We start from the raw sequence: 19,838 nt of genomic DNA on the forward strand, positions 1-19,838 counted from the left end.
AGAGGGGCTGCCTTCCCACCTCGGCCAACTTTCAGCATGGGAGGCCATCTGCCAAAAGCTATGGCGCGAGCGCACAGGATTGGGTTTAACCTTGGCAGGCAGCGAGAAACCCGGTGGTCATACCACTTGGCCAAGGCGGATTCGTTGCTGCCTCCACGCAGGTTTTTGGAGAAGGCCCTTTGTGACAGCAGCAACGGGCGGCACCCTGCAAAAAGTGAGGGACGTCCGTCCCAGTGTGACACGGGCCTTAGGGGCAGGCCTCGTGATTTTATGACTAGTATTGCTGCTCGCGGACTTTTGAGTACAACGATTTCAATTCCTGGCATTTAGCGTCGAGGTTGAGAGAGAGAGAGAGAGAGAGAGAGAGAGAGAGAGGGGACGAGCGATCGGCAGGCCACGATGTCGTCGAAGCAGGGTAATAACTGGGATCTGCACGTCTCTGCTATTCTTCCGTTTGTAAGGTTTTCAATCGGTTGCTTTTCCCTGGCAGGTGGTAAAGCCAAACCCTTGAAGGCTCCCAAGGCAGATAAAAAAGAGTACGATGAGGTATGCTTTTGCTGTGTGTGTGTGTGTGTGTGTGCTTTTGCTGTGTGTGTGTGTGTGTGTGTGTGAGAGAGAGAGAGAGAGAGAGAGAGAGAGAGAGAGAGTTTGGCGATTTTGTGTGATTCAATCATGTCAGTGTAGCAGCGTCATTTGTGTTTTCTTGGCTCTTTGTTTTTCTAGAGCAACCAAAGAGTTTGTTGGTCTTCTCTTTCGTGCGGCTCAAAATTTTGATTGTCATTAACTTGAGCTCAAGTCATGTGCACATCAGATTTTTGTGTTTTGTATGGCCCACAACATGATCTTGGACGATATAACATTTGTAGGTAATGGAAGATACAAATCTGCTCTGCACATGACAGAAACTTAGTACGTTGCACTTTGTGTTTATGCTTTGTCTCCCTTGGAATCAAAGAAGGACCCAAGTCTAAGCTCATGTGTGTGAGACTTATGCTTCTTGGATATGGCTTCAAGTTTAGGACTAAAAGGTACTCTAGGAGTATTATTTTTGAATCTGGTTCCCTTAGCTAGGCGAATAAGATGGAATTAATTCAGTTTTTTCAAAGAAAGTGTGAAGGGGAGCTCTTCTTTTGTGATTCTTCCTTGACTTGTCATGGCTTCTTTTCTGTAGTTTGCCAAGAATCAGCCTCATTTACATAGAACGGGAGGAGACCTCTGACAGTGTCGCCACAAAACAAGAGCACACAAAAGATTCTATTTGCTTTAGTAGAAGATAAATAAAATGAATTATTTAGAAGCCAGGCTGAGAGAGACGTGGCGAGAGTTTTAGAGAAAAGCGGAGATCAAGGAAAAGAAAGCATCATAAAAGCAGATCTTAAAAGCTCACTGGTGTTCTAGCGTTCAGATGAGGATGATTCTATGACTTTGGACACCTTAAATGACAGATCCTTGGATAGTTCTTAAATAGACTCCACTCTTGGTTTGAATTTCAGAAAGAAGAACCGCGATTGAAAGAGGTATTGAAAAAGAAAGGGCAAGAAGAAATTTAAGGATGGTGGCCAGAGGGTCAAGTTTGATACTTTTTTGGGCCACAAAGATACCAATAAAGCATTATTTTTTATTCAGCGGTTTGATACAGCCTTTTTGGGCAACTTTGCAAAAGCTTCCACAGTTCGCAAAGCGGCATCTCACCTTAGTGAGAATGCACATGTGGTGCTCTCAAGGAATGATGGAAACATATTGTTGCGGTCCACCAAAAGAAATCCAACACTATTGTCTAAAGTCCAGCATTCAACAACTTATTTATCATTCTTTGGATAGTTATTCAATGTTTCGAGGTTCCTTGACATATGCAACGGACGAGTCAGTGTCCAAAGTGTAGAGAAAGACTCTTCAAAAGGGAAGAGGAAAGTCGAGAAATTTGTTTAGAAAAAGAAATCCACAGCCCCTCAAATGTATGTTGCACAAAAGGCGGAATATTACAAGGAAGGGAAGTACTTTGGATCTGGTGAAGTAGATTTTGTGGGGACACCTAGAGACCACGTGGGTGAGAGTACGAAGCTTTGCAGAGCATAGGGAAAAGTATAGGATCAAGAAGCTCTAATTTTCTTCGACAGTGGAGCCAAGGCTAACTTCATTTCACTAGAGATAGCGGCTTGGTTGAGAATCAAGCCTGAAGAGATGGGCTTAGAGATGGATGTAGTGTTAGCGAGACAGTCCCTTGATGTATCGGCTTCCGTCATTTTAAAGTGAATAAAATCAATCTCTTCTGTTTACTCGACCTTTCTAAATAATATGGATGAAAATAAGGAAGTAAGTTTGACAGAGCTAGAGTCGGAGCATTGGATTTTCTTTCAAACTCATACCGATTGTTTCTCTGAGGGTTTGCCTGGCGAGTTCCTCTTGAATGACTAGAGGATCATACTATAGATTTGATACCTAGCAGTTGTCACCAGCGTGTGACTACTATCTATCCTTTTTGTTGATTTCTTTCTTATTATCTATTTACTTTCACTTTTTGGAAACACCCCTCGGGAAATCTAACTGCCCTGCATTGCATAGCTAGTGTGGAACTGTCCAAAGGGAGTCCGGGCCTGAGGGCAAGAGAGCACTAAGGTTGGACAAGGACTATGGTTAGCCAAGTGGGGTCATTGACTAGCCAAAGTGGAATCCTTTGTTACAGAGGCTACATTTCAGTTCTGGATGTGGCCGCAGTGTACAAAGAGGGTCGGATGACCTAGAAAGATACAATGGCAGCATCTCCTAAAATTTAGGGAACTGCTATTTTGGGACCTGAAAATGTCTTCGCGTCATTACGTGCAGTTTGACATGGGGATCATTTTGTTACTCTGTGGCCAAGTCAACAGAGGCTGCAGGTGAGATATTTTTAGACCCGAGGGTCTAAAGCGGGAAAATGCACAAATGAGTGACACTTGGCACTTTGAAGCCAGTTTACTACTTATAGAGAAGGCAAAAACGTGATTTATAGTTGGGAGGCTCATTTTGCAAGTCTCTGTCACAGGTTAAGAGCTATGGAGTGCTTGCTTTCCCTCTTATGCACAGTGCGGTGCCAGGAGTGATGCCCTGCACGCTACGCACTGCCCTCTCTCTCCCCTTTGGCAGTATGTTATGCCCCTCTAGTGGGCTCTTCATTTGACCAATGTACAGTTGTGTGGGTTCATGCGCGATTGCCGAGGCAAGAGCCTCTTGCACAGGTACTGGATTAGCTAGCGGCTAATCCCCCCGCAGGTACAGGTGAATTCGGAGAGGTTTCACGCCAGAAATCTCGTCCGATTCAAAGGGCAAGTAGCCCTACAGGTGCGGGAGCTCGAGGACTTGCTCGGGATGCGACCGGCACGCGAAACGGAGCCCGAAACAGTGAATTACAGCCTGCTGTGTATTTTTGCAGGTTTAGGGTTTTGGCCCTAAACGGACCCTAATACCCCCAGGAGGTTCGGGGACGCAAGGGGACCGCTGTACAGGCGATCTGGCGTATTTTCAGGGCTGAAAACAGAGAATTCAGCGTGCTGCAGATTCTCGCCAGGTTTTGCAAAGTGCCCGTATGCGTCGGGAAAGTCAGTCAATGCGTGGGAATACTGACCGTGAAGGGTTCTAGTACAGTTATGCTGCCGAAATCGGGCTGGAACAGTGGAAATTCAGCCGAGTTTGTGCGGGGCAGCTTGTAGGAACCACAGCGTTTATTCCCTCTTTTGAACAATAAAGAAATACCGAAAGGGGCGCCTAAGTTAGGGGCCAATCTGGTGTCTGTCTACTCATACAGGTGCAATCTAGCAGCCTGTATCCCTCTCCCCTTTGTTGTGTCTTGAAAGTACAGGTAAAATAGACGACTAATAATGGGTGAAAGCTAAATCAAGGTTTAAAGTAAAGTCTACCGCCCTTTTTGGATTGAACAGGCCGGTTTCATGGTTCCATCGACGGGATTAAATCACTTTTTCCCATAGAAGTGAGCCTTGGTCAGTTTTGGGCTTGAAGACACAGGGATCATAGACCAGACACAGGGAATTGTAATTATGGCTGACAGACCAGATGATGTGACTGAAGAGGTTTCCTCTTCACAGGGTCAACAGACACATGAAGTGGGTGAGTCCTCAAGACCACCACAGACTGATGATGATATATTCAGGACCCAGTTGGCTACTGCTGTGGCTATGTTCACACAAGTAATGCAGAACCCAAGGTTTTTAGCCTTTCTGCAACCTCCTGTTCCGTCTCAGCAAGTTGGGTCACTGGATCATATTCAAAAGCCTGTTAAGGCTCGAGCACAGGTGATTCATACCGCACAGTCAATGGAAACACCTGTACACTTGACGGAGAACATGCAGTCTCCACAACGTATGCCTAAGGTGCAAGAACAGGTGGCTGAGATGCCAGTTTTTCAAGCTGTACCAATTCAGCCCGCCACCTTTCAGCAGCCTATAGCTGGTTCTAATGGGCAGGGAAGCAACTTACAGGCTATGCAACAGGTCTTCCCACCACCTTCAGTACACCCTGGCTATTTTGGAGGTGGATCGGTATTTCAGAGCATGGCTGGTCATGCACCTGGAAATCAGTTTTATACGCCAGGAACAGTGTTTGCGGGTGCTCAAACGATGATGCCTAACCCCATGTACAGTGTCATGGGTATGCAACCGGGGTTTCAAAGCACTCAGGGACAATTTGGGATGCCACAAGCAAATTTTGGTATGGCTGGAATTACAAATCAGCAGCCAAATATGGCATTTCCAGGTCAAGTTAATAGCGGCCAAGGAACACAAATGAACCCTAATAGTGTTCCCATGTTTCAGTCACTTCCATATGACAATTTAACGCCGCTGGAGAGGCCAACTCCGTACAAAGAAGGTGGCAAAGGAGTGTCATTCACGACCTTTACAGGGTTTGATGACAGGAAGAAGGCTCTTTCATTCCTCCAGCAGTTTGACAAGGCCTATGCAGGGGGAAACTTTACAGAGGCTTCAAAGGTCCGCAAGGCAGCCACTTTCTTGACAGGGAATGCGGGACAATGGTGGACAACTTTATTGCTTCAAGGGCAAGCTCCGTCCACATGGATTTACTTCAAGCAGATTTTTGCAGCAGCATGGTTATCTGATGATTTCGAAGCAGATGTCATGACAGAATGGCACCAGCTAAATGCTGCCACTTGCAGAAATCTGGATGATTACAATCGGAAGTTTTGGAAAGCTCTACTTCCAGTAACTTCCTATAGGTTTGTGCCATCGACAGAACAGATAGAAAAATACTGTTGTGGCCTACCCAAAGGATTGAGAAAATACTGCACAAAGACCAAAGTCACTACTTTGACGCAGCTCATCGAGGTAGCAAACACTGGCAATGGTTTGCTCAAGGGAGAAGATTGTGAATTTAACACTGGCGTCAAGGCAGGATCAGGCAAGAAAAATTCAGCCAAGAAGCACGTTCCCAATGAGGCTCCTAAAGGGACTCAGGAGTCGGCCAACACAGGGAAAGACAAAGCTACGGCTGAATCAGAAAAAGGACCAGCAAAGAAATGGAAAAGACGTTTTCCTCGCAAGTCAGAAGAGCAAAAGAAGGTCCTGAGGACAGAGAACAAATGCTTTATATGTGAGCAGCCTGGCCACATCGCTTACAACTGTCCTACAAAGAAAAGGCCAGCTGATTCTGAAGACAAGGAAGACAAGAAAGGAAAGAAGCCCATGGCTGGTCTAGTGCCAGATATGGTGGGCGACAAGCCAAATTCAGATGCAAGTGAGCTTTGCAGAGCATGGGGAAAGGTTAGGGATCAAACAGTGCTTATCTTCTTTGATCCAGGTGCCAAAGCCAACTTCATTTCCCCAGAATTGGCTTCAAAGTTGGGAATCAGACCTGAAGAGATGGGGTATACAGCAGAGGCAGGTTTGGCATGTCCTGGCCATACAGAGGCTGTGACACCCATCATCGGAAAGTTGCGTCTACATATCCAGTCCTATGTAGATGCTGAAGAATTTTACATCATGCCACTGGACGGATGTGATGTGTTGTTAGGTATTCCTTGGTTATTTCGTGTACAGGGAATCATGGATGCCTACAACAAAAAGATCACTGTACAGAGCAGGGGAAAGACTCACATTCTGGATGTAAAGCTTAAAGGGGAGTCTATTCCTACTGTATCAGCTTCTGCTATTACTTCTGTAATGAAAAAGCATCTTTCTGCGTACTTGGTTTTTGCACGTGAAGTGTCAGATTGTGATGAATCAAATTTATCTGTGCTAGATAAAGAAAGGTCAATGTTTTTACAACAGTATAGTGATTGCTTTTCCGATTCATTACCGTCTCAATTACCGCCAGAGAGACCCGAGGACCATGCGATAGATTTGGTGCCAGGCAGTAGCCCACCAAATAAGCCTCCGTACAGGGTTAGTGCGGCTCAGCAGAAAGAGATAATGGGCCAAGTACAGGAGCTGTTAGAAAAGGGCTGATTCAGCCCAGTTCATCTCCATTCTGTTCTCCAGTGTTGTTGGTGCAGAAAAAGGATGGCTCATGGCGTATGTGCATCGACTACCGTGCACTGAACAAGAATACCATCAAGAATAGGTTTCCTATACCTAGAATTGATGATATTATGGACAAATTAGAAGGAGCAGCTATGTTTAGCAGGATAGATCTAAAGAGTGGGTATCATCAGATCCGCATTAGATCAGAGGATGTGCACAAGACTGCTTTTAGAACGACGTTTGGCCTTTACGAATTTTTAGTGATGCCCTTTGGTCTCACAAATGCTCCTGCTACGTTCAATAGGATGATGGACAGAATTTTCCGTCCACACGAGCAGTTTGTTGGTACATTCTTTGATGACATGATAGTCTACTCAAAGAATGAAGAGGAGCATAGGCATCACTTGGCCATTGTGTTCAAAGAGCTACGCAGTCATAGGTTGCTCATCAATGCAAAGAAAAGTGAGTTTTTTCTGGAAGAGATTCACTTTCTGGGACACATTGTCTCAAAGGATGGTGTCAGAATGGATCCTGCAAAAGTTGAAGCGATCAAGTCATGGCCAAATTTGAAGACGGTGCATGATGTCCGAAGCTTTTTGGGACTATGCTCCTATTACAGAAGGTTTATCCGAAATTTCGCTGAGATTGCTTCACCTTTACATGCTCTTCAAAAGAAGGCAGTCACCTTCAGATGGACACAGAAAGAGATTTCAGCTTTTAATCTCTTAAAGGAAAAGATGACTTCAGATCCAGTCATTGTGTTGCCAGATCTTAGGAAGTCATTTGTGGTCCAGTGTGATGCCTGCGGTAGTAGCATTGGTGCTGTGCTAATGCAAGATGGCAGGGTAGTAGCCTATGAGAGCAGAATTTTGCAAGGGCCAGAGATGACCATGCAGGTCTATGAGAAAGAATTACTGGCTGTGATTCATGCGCTCTTAAGTTGGAAACACTACCTGCTAGGTGCAGATTTCGTTGTCCAAACGGACCATCAGACCTTGCGATACTTCTTGACACAGACAAAGTTATCTGAAAAGCATATGCGATGGGCAAATATCTTGTCCATGTTCCATTTTCAGATTGTGCATGTGGAAGGCAAGAAGAACGTTGTGGCTGATGCCTTGTCAAGGAAGCCACAAATTTCAGCTGTGTCGATTCCTTATCATCATGAACTTGATGATATGAGAGAACAGTATGCAAATGATGAAGATTTTGCAAGGGTCTTCGAGCAGCTAATGGATGGACAACGTCATGAACACTATCTTCTCAAAGATGGGTTCATGATGATGCATGGCAGATTGTGTGTCACAAAGCCATTGCGACGCAAAGTTATGGAAGAGAGTCATGTCCCACCGTATGCAGGGCATCGTGGTATTGATGCTACAGTTAAAGCGGTTGAGACATTCTTCTATTGGCCTACATTGAGAAGGGATGTGGATGCCTTTGTGCGAGAATGCCTAATATGCCAAAAGGTCAAGTTTGACAGGCAAAAGGCACCAGGGTTATTGCAACCCCTACCTATTCCAGATAAACCATGGGAAAGTATTGCTATGGATTTTATCTTTGATCTTCCGAGAACGCAGACAGGAAACGATGGTATTTGGACCATTATTTGCAGATTCAGCAAACAGGCTCATTTTATTCCTGTCAGGAAGAAGATAAAGCCAGATCAGATGGCACGCTTGTTTATGAGCAATATTTTCAAGTATCATGGCATGCCACAGTCGATTATTAGCGACCGTGATCCACGCATGACTAGTTTGTTCTGGAAAGGCTTGTTTGAGAATATGGGTACCACGCTCAAATTCTCTTCGTCATTTCATCCTCAAACAGATGGGCAGTCAGAAGAGGCAAATTCTACTGTCCTAGATCTGCTGAAGTGCTATGTGTCAGAGCATAAAGGAAAGTGGGAGCAGTATTTGCCATTGGTGGAGTATGCATACAATAATACAGTGCATTCATCAACTGGCAAGGCACCTTTTGAAATAGTTGAAGGTGGCAAGAAAGTTCCTCCCATACTGCATACAAAGGACAAGATATTTGAAGCACATAAGTATGTTCAGGACATGGATGAAATGTACAAGAAGGTCAAAGTGGCCTTAGAAAGGACTCAGGCAAAGCAAAAGAAAGCAGCTGATCGTCACCGTCGTGAAGTGGTATATTCACTTGGTGATTGGGTGCTTTTACGCTTTGAAAAGGCAAGGTTAAAGAAGATGAAGGGCAAGGAAAGAGTGTTTCCAAAGCTCAGCATGCGTTACTATGGGCCTTTTCAAGTGTGCGACATAATCAGTGATGTTGCATATAGGCTGAAATTGCCTGACAGTTGGAAGATTCACAATGCGTTTCATGTGAGTCTTCTCAGACCCTATGTGGGTGATGTGCCAGAAGATATACCAGCTGAAGATCAGCCGGAAGTCGAGGAACTTGACGAAATCTTGGTCCCTGAACAGATTTTGGCACACAAAGAAAGGAAAGTGAAAGGCAAGGTTGCTAGGCGTTACTTGGTAAAGTTCAGAAACTATCCACCAATGGATGCTAAGTGGATGGAAGAAGGTGAACTTGCAGAGTCACCAACTGTGTTATCACTTTACCTGGAAGCCTTCGATTTGCAACCTACCTTGACCCCTTGAGTTTCAAAGCTAAATGGATTGTCAGTGTGACAATGGCTTTTGAAACAAATGATGTACATGGTATTTAAAGTGAGCTCAAATCAAATACCTGTTACATGAATGTTAGAGCTGTACAGATTGTCAGTTTGGCAATTGCTCTTATGGAATGTCCAAAAGTTTGGTTAGTGCTATAGAAGTGAGTATTTCTTGTCAGTCTGTCAAGGATACAGTGATTGCTTCTATTAAAGAGTACATGTGTAACTGCATTCTTAAACTGTCGGTTTGGGTATGCTCGCAAGTGTTACGGGATCCAACGTGTACTATAAGACAGTGGCAAAATGTGCAGCTACCATTTTGTCATTGGAAAGTTCGTGACTCAAAGCAATGGCAGAGTGCGAAGCTACCACTATGTCATTGGGACAGGGTTCACACGCAGGCAATACATGAGTCGACGAGGTGTTGAATACACCAGGGTTGACAATGAGCATGTATGTGTCGTATATGTGTCGACAGGTGTTGAATACATCAGTGTTGACAGTAAGCATGGACGACATAGATGCAAACGAGGACGTTTGAGATTTCAAGAGGGGGGTATGTCACCAGCGTGTGACTACTATCTATCCTTTTTGTTGATTTCTTTCTTATTATCTATTTACTTTCACTTTTTGGAAACACCCCTCGGGAAATCTAACTGCCCTGCATTGCATAGCTAGTGTGGAACTGTCCAGAGGGAGTCCGGGCCTGAGGGCAAGAGAGCACTAAGGTTGGACAAGGACTATGGTTAGCCAAGTGGGGTCATTGACTAGCCAAAGTGGAATCCTTTGTTACAGAGGCTACATTTCAGTTCTGGATGTGGCCGCAGTGTACAAAGAGGGTCGGATGACCTAGAAAGATACAATGGCAGCATCTCCTAAAATTTAGGGAACTGCTATTTTGGGACCTGAAAATGTCTTCGCGTCATTACGTGCAGTTTGACATGGGGATCATTTTGTTACTCTGTGGCCAAGTCAACAGAGGCTGCAGGTGAGATATTTTTAGACCCGAGGGTCTAAAGCGGGAAAATGCACAAATGAGTGACACTTGGCACTTTGAAGCCAGTTTACTACTTATAGAGAAGGCAAAAACGTGATTTATAGTTGGGAGGCTCATTTTGCAAGTCTCTGTCACAGGTTAAGAGCTATGGAGTGCTTGCTTTCCCTCTTATGCACAGTGCGGTGCCAGGAGTGATGCCCTGCACGCTACGCACTGCCCTCTCTCTCCCCTTTGGCAGTATGTTATGCCCCTCTAGTGGGCTCTTCATTTGACCAATGTACAGTTGTGTGGGTTCATGCGCGATTGCCGAGGCAAGAGCCTCTTGCACAGGTACTGGATTAGCTAGCGGCTAATCCCCCCGCAGGTACAGGTGAATTCGGAGAGGTTTCACGCCAGAAATCTCGTCCGATTCAAAGGGCAAGTAGCCCTACAGGTGCGGGAGCTCGAGGACTTGCTCGGGATGCGACCGGCACGCGAAACGGAGCCCGAAACAGTGAATTACAGCCTGCTGTGTATTTTTGCAGGTTTAGGGTTTTGGCCCTAAACGGACCCTAATACCCCCAGGAGGTTCGGGGACGCAAGGGGACCGCTGTACAGGCGATCTGGCGTATTTTCAGGGCTGAAAACAGAGAATTCAGCGTGCTGCAGATTCTCGCCAGGTTTTGCAAAGTGCCCGTATGCGTCGGGAAAGTCAGTCAATGCGTGGGAATACTGACCGTGAAGGGTTCTAGTACAGTTATGCTGCCGAAATCGGGCTGGAACAGTGGAAATTCAGCCGAGTTTGTGCGGGGCAGCTTGTAGGAACCACAGCGTTTATTCCCTCTTTTGAACAATAAAGAAATACCGAAAGGGGCGCCTAAGTTAGGGGCCAATCTGGTGTCTGTCTACTCATACAGGTGCAATCTAGCAGCCTGTATCCCTCTCCCCTTTGTTGTGTCTTGAAAGTACAGGTAAAATAGACGACTAATAATGGGTGAAAGCTAAATCAAGGTTTAAAGTAAAGTCTACCGCCCTTTTTGGATTGAACAGGCCGGTTTCAGCAGTACTCCAAACCGACCATCTTAAAGAGTGAGGAGAGCTCCACAATAAAAGAGTCAAGCGAAAGACCTTTTGGAAAAGAGTTTGATCTAGCTAGTCTTTCACCTTTTTGTTCTTCACTATTACTTGTGCAGAAGAAAGGCGGACCTTGGAGGATGTGTATTGACTATAAGGCGCTTAATAAGATTACCATCAAGAACAGGTCTCCAATACCAAGGATTGATGATAAACTTGATAGATTATAGGGTTCTACTTGTTTTAGTAGGATTGATCTTAAGAGTGGTGTCACGTACTACATCGACAACTGTGGGAGAAAACGCTCGTTGCTTGCTGTGCTCGCCCACCCCTCACCCTCCTCGTGCCGCCCTCCCCGCAGCCCTCGCGTTGCACTGCACTGCCCTGCCTTGCCCCTTCGAAACCCCGCGCGGATCCCCCCATCCCCCCGCTGTTGCCCGCCATCCCTCAGCCCCCTTGCCTGCCCACCCCCTTTGTGCACCTTTCATTGCCCCCCCCCCCCCCCCCCCTTTTAGGCCTCACTTTGTTTAGCCTCGACAGTGGTGTTTCTTGGACATTACTCGTCGGAGATTCTCAAAGGGTTGTCTTCACTCGGTCCCTTTCCATCACAACAACAGATATAGATGGAGGCTCATGCTCCACCCCAGTACTCTCAAGGCGTATGCCATGGATATCAGGGACTAGTCCAATAGCGAGTCTAGCTCTCTTAGCTGGAGGTGGCATTGGGGTTCTGTCAACCGTTGGTGGGGACGTCGGCTCTGCTCTAACAAACTTGGACACCCCAAGTCAAGATTCTGTCACGACACAACAGAGATTCACTTCAAAACACTTCACAAATTTGAGAGAGTTGACACGGCCCGGTGTAGTTCCGTGCCAAGAGATACTGGCCCCAAAGGCTGGCGCCCCTTTCGGTATTTCTTTTATATTAATCTTTGAGCAAAGTATAACCGCCTGCGGGTGCTCGCTCTCAGACTCTGCGTCCAGATGCTCTAAGAATCGATCAGTGAGACTCTTGTGACAACTCCCATTGTGGTTTCTGGATTTGCTCATGGCATGGACTCTTCAATCATGCATGAATGTCCTCCAGTGCCTACACGTAGAAGACACTGGTTGTGCTTATGTGCAATGCCTCGACATGCACGTCTTGCGTAGAGGCTCACAAGGGTGCCATAACACTTCATAGGGTGTCCTAAACCCTAGAACTAGGAGTTGAGTTTGTCCACATGCACATAGGGTTAGATGTGCACGTGACAAGTTAGGTTTAATTTTACGCTATCTTAATAATCATTATTTAAGTCATGATAATTTTTATAAAAATATCGGAAGATTATCATGTCACAGCAAGAGGGCCTGACCGCTAGCTGGAAATTACGTGTTGTTCAAAAGTAAGAGCTGGACTTCATGATTGATAAGTTCAAACATGAAGAGTGATTCTGAAAGGAGGGAGGCAGTGTTGTAGAAATAACACTTAACACGTGGCATCTTTGCTAAGTGAAATGACTAGGTGTATATTTAGCACTTTCACTAAAATGGTTTCAAATGCACTTTTTCCTTGTGCTCATAGTCTAGCTTCATGTTTTTACAGTGGTAAAATATTGCAATCTCATATAATTTCATTTGCAAGTTTATTTGGTGGAAAGTCTTTTCAGCATGTGGTCACCCACCCTAAATGGAGTTCAACCTTGTGTTCCATCGTGAGCTATGGCAGAGTGTAATGTGAACTTCTGTTTGATTGTATTGGTTGTCCTTTGTGAATTAGATGTTTGTGCTTGCCCTCCCCTTTTTTTACTCACAAAAGGGATTTTACTTGGGTAGCATCTCTTGGTTTGTCTTTCTGCCACAAAAAGCATCCATCGACTGAAAATTTGTTTTGTATCTTCAGAACGAGAAGGCGTTTCTACAGAAAAAAAAGGAGGAAGAGAAGGTGGGCTGATCATGAAAAGTCTAATTTGAGGCCAATTATGTGCAGATCTTGATTTAATCAGTTTCTTTATATAACTGTTTCAGGCTATGAAAGATCTGAAGGCCAAAGCAGCTGGCAAGGGCACCTTTGCCGGGTCAGGCTTGAAGAAAAGTGGCAGTGGTGGAAAGAAATGATATTACTAGCAGGCACTTGTGAAAGCACTCCTTTTTTTGTGGCATGTATTATGCACACAGACTGGGATGAAGCGTATAAAGTTTTTAGCCAGTTTATCATGAGCCCTCTCTTATTAGAGGCCAAGGTACTAGGATGAAGTGGATGTTCTGTTGACCTTGGATGTAATCATGCCGATGCTTGTGAATAAGTGGTCGTCTTTTATGGCAAATGAATGTTTATGATGATTCAGTCAAATTGGTTGCACTGGTTTGATGCTTGAAGTTGAACTCAACTAGCGGCAATGCTCGATTTTCTAGTTTTCTTTTGCAAAGGATTTTGATGCTATGCATGATTGTCGTCGGGCTGTGGAATTGCAGGTCTACATTGAAAAGTTGAATGCTTGGGTCTCAAGGTGTGTCACATCAGTTGACATGATGTTGCAGCTATATGATTGTTGTTTTGGAGAATAATATGAAAACGCAGAATAGGATGCTTGCTTCATGTTACCATTAGGTTTATGATCCATATGTGATGTTCAGTCCACATGCTAACTTGTAGTATGTTACAACTTTTTCTTTGTCGGGCTATGTGTAGCCTATCTTCACCTGCCATCTTTCCTGATGGTCCTAGTGGCTTTTCTTTTATTTGATGAGCTAAAAGTTTCAGGCTATCATTAGGTTTATGCTTCATATGCGATGTCCAGTCCCCATTCTACCTTGTATTATGTGGATTTTTTCTGGTCATGTTGCATAGATAAGAGTCATGTTATATATTATAGTGGGTCATTAAATTCACTTTTTTACCTATAATTTTTGTCCATACCCTCTAGTCTTGTTTCTATTATAGTGGGCTTATCTACATGAAGATCGCTTATGCTTGGCATATTGCAAATGTGCATCCTTGGGATTTGTACAAGATGTTCAGAGTGTCATGCATAATTGATGCCTTTGTCGATGTCCAAGGAAACCACTTGCTTCCTTTGTAGATTCCAAATGTGCAACCTTGGAATTGTTTTAAAGCCTTTCTTATTGTCATGGATGATTCTTAAATTTGTATACTGAAGGAAATTACTCCAAATCAATTAGCATTTATTTCATTGTTATGTAGTGGAAGATGTGTGAAAGACAATATATGTTTTTGTTTAACCTATCTATTGAGGTATGATACTATAAGAAATTATTCGTTAATTTTGCAGGCTTTATTTGAGCCATAGGGGTGGTTTAGATTGCAAGGACAACCGAAGCAAGTAGGGACGTACCTCAGATGTGGCATTAGCTCATTTGCCAAAAGCTCGAGTCCGCTTTTCCAGAGTTGCCAACTCGCGTCATTAGCCAGAAGAGAGCTCGTTTGCTTATCTTTTTATCATTAAACTTCAAGTATGAAGTCTTGGAAGCCTTAGGGTAACTTTTTAACTTGCCACAAATAGTTTAAATTTAGCTGATCTAAATTTAGCAGGTTTTGAGATTAGCTTCGTAACACCTTCAAAGCATTGTGCTACGGTTTTGCACAAGAGGTGAAGCTTTAAATCCCAAGGGCGAGTTTTACTTTTACCAAAGACCATCCTTATTTAGTAGGTCCTAAATCAGCAAGCAGGCTCTAACCCGGGTCAGCTTCATAAAGCCTCTTTTTGGCAAAGATCTTACATTCAAGCTAGTTAAATTAAGGGATAAGTTTATGGTTTTTAATAAGTGAAAGGGAAACTCTAAACTCAAAGGTTAGATCAACCCGTTTAGAGATTTTATTCTAGTCCTCTTCTAAGCTTGGCTAAGCCACATGTCCAAAGTAATTCATACTTGCTTTATGGGAGGTTGAACAAGTTTGTGTGTGTGTGTGTGTGTGTGTGTGTGTGTGTACACTTGCCAAGTCAAGTCCAAGAGAAGGGGGGGAGGGGTGAGTTGTTTAAGTTTGGTAAGAAGGGACACGTATATGAGCATGCATGAGTTGCATTTTTGAGTGGTCGCTTCCCATTGGATCAAGTTGTAGGCATGAATACAAAAGCAAGGGCTTGTTGGATTTTGCTCTCTCTCTCTCTCTCTCTCTCTCTCTCTCTCTCTCTCTCTCTCTAAGTGCCAAGAGTGACCAAGCAAACCTTCTCTCTCGTGGGAGCTCTAGAGATTGCTTCTATGCTTAAGAGCATATGCGGCTATGGATGCAAATCCAAGCAAATGAAAGATTTTCTTCTTCATCATCATCTTTTACTAGTCTATTATGCTAAGCTATGCTAAGATCTTGCACATGGATTAAGCTATATAAAGTATTATTTCTCTTGCTTAAGAAATACTTCTTTCACCTTGATCTATCTCTTACCCTACAACTCTTTTTCCCATTGGAGTGTTTAGGGCTTGGGAAGGAGGGTTACACCTTGGAATCTTGAAGTACACTATCTCTTGGTTCGAGGAAAGCTCTACTAGAGCAAAAAAATGTAAAACTCTCAACACTAGCAAAATTATCAAAATCACCAAAACTATCGAAACTGCCAAAAGTATAAAATCTTTTTGAGTTACCATAATTACAAAATCTTTCAAAACTATGAGAGATAATAAGACTATCAAAACCATCAAAGCTTTTAAAACAAGCTATAAAAATTTAAAAACCACCAAAAATGTCAAAAGAACCATAACTCTCAAAACTAGCAATATTGTCGAAAGTACTACCATTAAACTATAAAATCTTTCAAAACTACTTGTGTGACTACTAAAACTATAAAACCACCAACACTTTTAAAAGAGAAATCTATAAAAAGTGTAAAAAATACCAAAACCATCAAAAGAACCATACCTCTCAAAATTGCAATACTGCCAAAGCTACCATCATTACCAATACTTTCAAAATTAAGTAACAAAGCTCTAAAAACTACCAAATTTTTCTATCCAACTAGTTCTACAACCTACCAAGCAGTACTAGAGGAAATGTACCAGTGGATACACTAAAATCTAAAACCACCATAAGGATAAGCCATCGTTCCGAACCACCATAAGGGCAAGCCATCTTTATGAACTACCATTAAAAATTCCTCAGATAGAATATCTATTGCTGGTGAACCTCTTCTTCAAGCCTTTGGATGTTTTCACACTAACAAGTTGTCGTAGCATGCATTGATTTTACTCCCAAATCAGCTCCCACTTCCCTTCTCTTAATCACTGTTTAGGAATTTGTTGTCATATCTCAAGCATTCGTGCTTCATATAAAACAATATCATCCTTCACCTCTTTGCCATAGCATCAAAGCTTTCATATTTCAACAAAGTCTCCTTCTTTTGCTAGATAGCAGCCCTTCGTTTCATTAGCCTTGTCATGGCAGCTCTAGGCTTACCACATTCTAATCATCAACATAATCAGCTATTGGCCTTATGTATGGATGCTTTTTGCTTGTGTATATGCTGTTGCCACTTTGCATTATGTGGGCCTTCTTTTCATGATGGGGGAGACCACTGTGATCGGCACCTTTGCTCTCATTTAGGTTTCAACGTTTTCTCCAACCCTATTTGTTGTTGCTGCATATATTCAACATACTTTCACCAAAGAGGGCCTATGCCACCTTATGGGCTTTAGGATTTTTCATGGTTTCATGGAATTTTCATCACACAAACTTACTTGTTATTTAACCACATGATGGGGGGGATTTGATAAATTTTGTGATACAAAAGTCTACAATCATGATTGAATGCGATTGCAAATGATTCATGTATATCTTTGAGCTTTTTTGCTATTTGTGCTTGACGACTATCAAACACTAATTGATCGGGAGATCATCATCATTGAAATCCTTTGGAAGCAGTCCTTTAAGGCTCAATCGAGGCTGCCCATTCAGGTCCTTTCTTGTATAGCAAAATCTGGTTAGATAAGGATATTCTTCCTTTTTAACAAAAACCTGAAATGTGAAAAGGCAAAAATGAGCTAGACATGCCCTCCAAGAAAATAAAAATTAGTGCTTTGTACATGCCACATAGTTTTTTGTTGAAATTTATTTGCTGAAAGTTACCAGTTATTGTGCATAATCTATATATGGGATCACACAGTCTTAAATGTGATGACTTAAAGTACCACATTTGGTACTATATAGAATTTCATAGCATGCATAATGTAATGAAATATAGAACTTCATTAAGAGATTGCATGCACGTGTACATAAAAGTTACAAACATGCATGCAAACTTGATGAGTTCTATATAGTGACAAATTTGGTAATGCAGAGCATTTCATATCTGAAACTAATACCTTCATTAAGAGATTGCATGCATACTTTCTTGAACCACATAAAGTTGCACATTCAAACATCATGCAAACCTAGTACTATATAGCGTTTCACAACATGTAATCTTTAACTAAATTAAAAATGAGTCAAGGTTTACCATAACATCATATTTTTTAGAGATTGCATGGACACTTGTTCTCCTCATCACCAAATAGAACAAAGGTTCGCTCTGATTATTCCACCAAGATGCTCTACTTAGCAATTGCCTTCGTGTTGGGAGTGCTTTTTTGGTCCACCTTACCTGTTGGTGTTGGTGATGTCTTGATGATGCTTCTGGGGGATTTCACGGTAAACGTGTCTTTTGATTTGGCCCTTGTCCTAGGTGAGCCTCTGGTAGCAGCCTTGTGTGTTGGGTTCCTCATGGCACAACACAACATACTAAGCTACTTTGAGAAGAGAGAGAAGGAGCACAAGTGGGGCAAAGCAAAATCCTATTAGCTCATAGCTTGTCTTTTGAGGAGAGAGTATCAATAATGCTTGTTGTATCATGAAGAGAGAGAGAGAGAGAGAGAGAGAGAGAGAGAGAGAGAGAGTCAGCAAAGCCAAGCTCAACCTTGAACATTGCACCTCATACACAAAAATTAGGACAATGCTCTCTCACACAAGTCCAAACTCAAACCACTTCAAACCATAATGACACCACACTTTTAAAAATTGGTTATACCCATCTTAGATTTTAGAACCTTTTTGCATGAAGGGGATTCCCTCCAAAATCCCAAAGGATGCTATGCTGAATATATAAACAAGGTGGAACTAATATTGGTCCTCTTTTGGTACCAACCAAAAAACCCTACTTTTGGCCTGCAATGTGTGAGTCCATGACGTAGGAAGGGAAAGAGGAGATACACTCTATGTGGGTGGAGAATAGAGCAACTAACTCTATCTCCCAACCACAATGTATCATAGTGGTAATATATTATTTGACAATATGGCTCATGCAAAAGCTGCACAAATGACACACAAACCACAACTTTGTTCTTGTGTGAGTATGTTTTTATACGATCTGGACTCCCAATCAAATCAATTAGTGACATGGGAACTCAATTATTAAATAAAGTGATAGATAAAGTGATGAATGAATTCATGAAGACCTATAATAAGGTGGTTCCTCTATTACCCACAAGCCAATGGGCAAGCCCAACATATCAACAATATCTTGAGTTCAATTTTATCCAATATTGCTAGATTTGAACAAATGAATTGGGAAATGTAGCTTCATACCACCTTCTAGGCATATAGGATAGCAAACAAGACAACCTTGAATATTGCACCATTCAATCTAGTGTTTGGATTGGATTCATATTGCCTATGGAGTTCTTGCTAAAAACTCTACAAGTCACAAGCTAGCAAGCACAAGCTGAACATGAACTTTCAAATTAATTAGAGGAGCTAGAGAAATCTGATTAGAAACACCTTACAAATATTGCTCATATCTACAGACACAAAAGCAAACAAAGATATCTCTTTGATTCCAAATTGATGAGCAGGGAGTTCAAAAACATGACTTGGTGCTAGCATATTCTATGAAATAGTGTATCACACAATTTAAGAAGAAAGGAAAGTGATTGCTTGTCATTGATGATAAGATTGGAAACCTCTGATGATGATGTCATGGAAAAGTGACTTAGGAATTGTTGTTTACAAAAATACTATATTACACTAGCCAATAAAATGCTAGAATAGATTTATGCAACAAAGGAGTGGAGGATAAAGAAGTAGGAAATCATTGAATAGGCCCAAGAGAAATCTTGACCTCAGATCGTGAAAAGAAAATCCAAGATGTATATCAAGAAATGAATCCATTGGTAGGTCTTTGAGATCTACAAACTTTAGATAATTTTCTTGAAAGTATGGATGTGAGAATGTATATAAACACAACTGAAGGACAATCCAAAAAAGCTTTGGTATAGATGTGAGAATGTATATAAGCACAACTGAAGGACAATCCAAAAAAGCTTCGGTAGACAATGGAGCTTGTGTTAATGTAATGAATCAATCACTCTACTTTTGGATTCACTCTCTTCATGGAACCATATATTCTTGAGCTTTAGACATATAATAGACTTCCTATCAAACATTAGCAAGCATTCGACTTGACCTTTAAAGAGTGCACGGTGTGTGTAGAGTGCAAGGGAGAAGCAAAGAAGACACAGAGTGTTGGTGGAGCTCTTAGTGAGGATTGGAATGCCTCACTACTCCTTATTATTCTATATGATCAAAATAATAGATAAGGTTAGTACAATCAATGTGATAAGTGTTCGGCTAGTTAGGCCTGGACCCTAATAATCTCCCACTTTAAGGCCAATGTGGCCGGGGTGGCCTATGTATATACATTTGTTCAACCATGAA

General features: G+C 42.6%; 1 protein-coding gene across 1 annotated transcript; it reads left to right on the forward strand.

Annotated features, from left to right (window-relative positions):
• The first annotated feature begins 271 nt into the window (after positions 1-271).
• Positions 272-13,490, forward strand: LOC147428721 (Translation machinery associated TMA7). The gene is made up of 4 exons (XM_086496665.1): positions 272-415; positions 491-546; positions 13,041-13,082; positions 13,166-13,490. The coding sequence occupies exons 1-4, from the start codon at positions 400-402 to the stop codon at positions 13,253-13,255; spliced, it is 204 nt and encodes a 67-aa protein (XP_086352791.1). The 5' UTR covers positions 272-399; the 3' UTR covers positions 13,256-13,490.
• The last annotated feature ends 6,348 nt before the right edge of the window (positions 13,491-19,838 follow it).

Source organism: Adiantum capillus-veneris, chromosome 23 (assembly GCF_014529385.1).
Source record: "Adiantum capillus-veneris isolate H3 chromosome 23, ASM1452938v2, whole genome shotgun sequence".
Taxonomy (NCBI): Eukaryota; Viridiplantae; Streptophyta; class Polypodiopsida; order Polypodiales; family Pteridaceae; genus Adiantum; species Adiantum capillus-veneris.